Genomic DNA, 5,000 nt, shown 5'->3' on the forward strand with positions numbered 1-5,000 from the left:
GGCTAGCAAAAAGTATTGCCTTTCTTTCCACTCATTTTCACATTCATTGACTGGTGGTACCCACCCTGATAAACAAGCTTATCAATTTCAATTGTAACAGTTTTACTGCTTCACGCATCCTCAGACTGCTCCCCTTCTATGCTGGCCACTTTTCCCACAGACCACCTGACCTGCTTTTGTTTGTTTGTGTGTCCTCAGCTGCCCTGTGTTGTTTTCCCCCAACCTCACTAGGCCTAAAAATAAAATCTAGGGGAGTTTTGCAACAGTTGTTAAATATTTTGACTAATATTGAGTATAGTGGGACTTTCTAGCACACATTACTGTTTGATTTTTGACTTGTGATGTTTAATGATTACATCCCACAATCACAATGTGCTTTCAATCATTCTTAACCCACTGGATCCAGGTGACATGTCATGAAAAAATCTGGTAGAGGGCCAGGTGACAGGAACATGCTGTCAAAAAAAAAAATTAGTGAAGAGAATGACTTGTCATGAATGCTCAAAGATCTTGGCAGACGATTAAACCCAGCAGGCATTTAGGAAGAGGCTCTTGCATGATTTCCAGTAAATGTCAGTGGAATATACCATCCACGGCTTCAGGGAGAACACTATTTCCATTTGCAGGATACTATTCCTGCCCACTATGATTAATGGTGCAGGGTGTGTTACAGAAAATTGAATAATAAAAAAATATAAACAGATGACCAAATAACCCTATGTTATTTATTACCTTTGTCAATGCACAGAGCTGTAGACTAGTAACAGAGATTATACGGAGTCTGATCAAGGAAAACATTCTATTGCTATCTTGATACAAAATAACAAATGATAATTATAGAAAAAGGCAAAACAGCAAAAACTTCTTTGGCAGAATAAGACATAATAACTTTACAAAGATGCTAGGAATTGGTATACCGCACATGAGTGTTTGTGTGGGCTGGGCCTACAAGCCACACACCAGGGAGAGTCACTATTCAAGTAAGCCTATTGGTTGGATTTTGGTCCTTGTGTGGGCCATGAGGCCACTGGATCAAACAGGTTAAAGAAAGTGTAGATTTATATCCTGTCATCAATACAGAAATTATCTTTATTTCATATTTACAATTTTTGTCTTTTACCTTTTCCTATGAGTTTGCTACTTGTGAAGGGAACCAAAACAGGACTTATTTATATAGGCTATGAAAACTAGTTTAAAAAGAAACAAAAAATTTATTCAAATCAATCAATAACGCCTTGTCACAGCATGCAATAATTATAATTTTATCAATGAATAATTATCTGTAAATATGACCTCATTTAAAGTTTCTTGAAAATGGTAAAATAATATGAAGAGAGAAAATCAATGACTCCTTATAAGAATTTGTTTAAAACAAAATATGATGAGTGCTGAAGCTTTAACCAAATCAAATGTTGCTATAAATATGACCTAAAAATCATACAGTAATAATGATAATAATAATAATAATAATAATAATAATAATAATAATAATAATGATATTAATAATAAATAAATAAATAATAACAAAGAAAAAATTATTATGTTACACACATACATCTTCCAAACAATAAAATGACTTGTGAAAAAGTCCTAATTGGTAAAACTCCCAAAAGCAATGAGAGCAGAAGCAAAATGAAAATTATTTTTTCTTTTTTATTCTTATCTCTGGAACATACAACATCTGAACTGAATGACAAAACACTCTACCATATTGATACAATGGTAGCAAAACCCATTATACATGTGATAGTTTTACTGAATGATAAGACAAATACCTTTTCATCTTTCAATAAATCCATTTCATGCATTAAAGGTTTTCTACTAATATTTGTATTTGACAACAATTACACACTTAAATGAGGTTTCACAAAATCTACAGACCTTTTAAAGATACAAAATACTAACCCACAATTGCATATGGCACAGGTAGGTACAAATTAGAATTTTTAATACATAAATCAGTACATTCCACTTCAATCTTGTCTGCTGATGCAACTTTCAATCACCTGTTGTTTATAAAATGGTCATAAAAAAAAGTATAATTTAATAAGAATAAGCAAAGCATATCATATAAATCCAAGATCTTTCACCCACACCCTTTCCCCTTTAAGCCAAAGGGGGGAGAGAGAGGGGGGGAAGGGGGGGAGAGAGAGAGAGGGAGAGGAGAGGGAGAGAGAGAGAGAGAGGGGAGAGAGGGAGAGGGAGGGAGGAGGAAGGGAGAGGAGGGAGGGAGAGGGAGAGGAGAGAAAGAGAGAGGGAGAGAGAGAGAAAGAGAGAGGGAGAGAGAGGGGAAGAGAGAGGGAGAGAGAGGGGAAGAGAGAGAGAGAGAGAGAGAGGAAGAGAGAGGAGAGAGAGGAGAGAGAGAGAGAAGGAGAGAAGAGAGAGAGGAGAAGAGAGAGAGAGAAGAGAGAGAGAGAGAGAGATGAGAGAGAGAAGAAGAGAGAGGAGAGAGGAGAGAGAGAGAGAAGAGAAGAAGAAGATAGTTTTAAGAGATTGCAGTAGTCAGAGAGTTAAGAGACAGAAGAGATTTAGAGAAAGTACGAAGAAAAGAGTGTAGAGAGTTAGATATGATAATGAAAATTCTGAATCTTGGCGAGAGGTTTAGGATTTAGAATAAAGGAGAAAGAAAAAGATTTCTAGAAGAGGAGAAAGATGAAAGTGGAAGATAGAGAGGATGTGACAGAGAAGTATTGATGGAAAGAGAGAATGAAGGAGACTGATGGATTGAGAGTATATGAAGAACAAGAAGAGAGAAGGTAAAAAAGGAAGAAGATAGAGAGAAGGAGAAAAAGATAAAAGAAGAAATAAGCTTTTGGGAGCTGAAGACAAAACAGAAAAAAAACTGTATCAAGAAAGAAAGAAGAGAAGATTAAGATAACAGAAATATGAAAATATTTTATTCAGAATTCAGTTTAAGAACCCTAATTATTAACAATAACAATACATGACCTGAAAATGTAATTTCATCTTTTGCATATTGAATTCTGATTCTTAAAGCCTAAAATATAACACATTCGAAATCAATTCAAATGAATCAGCTGTTATATTTCACAATATCATTTCTGAACAACAATACACATACTTTAATCTGTAAGTACATAACATAAGCTACAGAGAATTAAAGTAAAATAACAAATCAGTTCTCTGAAATCATATAATTTCAAATAAACAAAGTAAATTTTCATTGATACACATAAATGAAGAAAAAATCCTATATGAAACTATATGAAAGAATATTATTCTGTTAAGCAATAATGAAAAAAAAAAATACTGTATAAGAAATTTAAGAAAGAAAATGTTTACTAAGTCAAAAAAAGAAGAAAAAATAGAAAAAAAAGGAAAAGTTAGTAATCAACGTGAAAAAAAAAAAAAAAACAAAAAAACATGAAGTCCGCTTTTGAAAATTAAACAAATAAAAACTAAACTTAAATAATCACTAAACACTAATTCAGACTGTGGTTTCTTGCATGATCCTCAGAAGGTTGCCTCTTGCCTGCGTGAGAGCCTTGAATGCTTCCTCTGCCCCGGGCGCTTTGCATTTGTCGGGATGTACGAGAGCTGCCAAGCGACGGTACGATTTGTTCACCTCTTCCCTGCCAAGAACAGAAGGGGAGGAAGATAATTAAAAATAAGTCTTCTTATCACACTAGTAATTCTTTAAGAGGAGAAAACTAGTTCATCAAATAATATACTGCAGAAAAATCTACATCTTGGAGGAGGTTGAGGATAAAGTTAAAGAAAAATATGAATGATAATGACATGCAGAGAAGAAGAAGAAGAAGAAGAAGAAGAAAAAGAAGAAGAAGAGGAAGACAAAGAAAAAGACGAAAAAGAAGAAGAGGAAGAAGAAGAAAAAGAGAAAGAGGAAGATAAAGAAGAGGAAGAGAAAAAAATTTCAATACTGACACAACCTATGTGCCATGGAAAATGGACTAGGCTTTAAGAACACTTAAAAAGAAAAGGGGCACCAGCAACACAATTCAATATGGACAAAGAACATTTTTCTTTTAACCTAATAGTCAAGAATGTCCTGGATAGAATTACAGATGGCATCATAACATTGACTACATCATCCTGTTAGAGGGAGTTTTTTTTATCTTTATTCAATAGTAGCAATATCATTAGTTTGATATCATGATTGGATACAGGCAATAATTGTGCAGCAAAACATCCAGTTTTTGCAAACAATTCTTTATAATTTACACCAGCTAAGACTGACTTGGTGCCCAGAGTGGTGTTTGAAATACGAACAAGTTCGCAGCTCGAGAAACACAATTCTCCGTTAATACCTACCCAAGTTAGATCTTATTTAATATCTGGATATGATTTTCTGCAACCTGCCGTCTAAACACTCAAAAAGACTTCACTCAAACTAAACTAATTCTCTGCATCACCATCTGTTTGCTAACTGTATCCCTGTCTCTTACATGATTACTCATTCACTATACCAATCTTCAACCTACAACCATTCATTACACTATCCTCTCACCTAGAGAATGCCCGCCGACTGATGCCCATCTTGTCAAAGTCGTCGATTGCGTGTGTCAGACGGTGAATGGCCTGCACCACTTCAGGGTCGATTGAACCTGAGACAACTCCTGGCCTACGGACCCCTTCCTTCAGCTGCAGTGCTTGTACGAAGAGTGTCTGTAAGAACATGAGTAAATATAATAATAATTAATGGAGGGAACAATGGTAGTTTTTGTTTTCTCTCCTTTACATGTCATTATAACCACTGTGCTGGATTATCATCATTTTGAATTTTTATTGTTATCACTGTTCTATGTTCCCCATCACCATAAACGTGTTTATGTAAATGAGTCAGTTTAGACAGAATGAAAGGTGGCTTAACTCCTCCACCCAAAATATGAATAAAGAAAGTGCATATTGTGAAAGGAAACAATTCAGAAAAATATGAAGAAACATAAAAAGAGTGAAATACGGTCTCTTGCTGCATCTTTTACACATGTGATGTTAAGAGAAAAAAAGTCAAGATAAAT

General features: G+C 34.7%; 1 protein-coding gene across 1 annotated transcript in view; it reads right to left on the reverse strand.

The window, feature by feature from the left end:
* Nucleotides 1–3,366: 3,366 nt before the first annotated feature.
* The window catches only part of LOC119583531 (dnaJ homolog subfamily C member 27-like), a gene marked incomplete in the record, with an annotated part of 8,133 nt that continues 6,499 nt past the window's right edge, over nucleotides 3,367–5,000 (reverse strand). Inside the window, 2 exon segments of the mRNA XM_037932066.1 lie at nucleotides 3,367–3,593; nucleotides 4,490–4,647. Of these exon segments, the coding sequence (XP_037787994.1) occupies nucleotides 3,449–3,593; nucleotides 4,490–4,647 (303 nt within the window).

The sequence above is a fragment of the Penaeus monodon genome, chromosome 2 (genome assembly GCF_015228065.2).
Source record: "Penaeus monodon isolate SGIC_2016 chromosome 2, NSTDA_Pmon_1, whole genome shotgun sequence".
In the NCBI taxonomy this organism is placed as follows: domain Eukaryota; kingdom Metazoa; phylum Arthropoda; class Malacostraca; order Decapoda; family Penaeidae; genus Penaeus; species Penaeus monodon.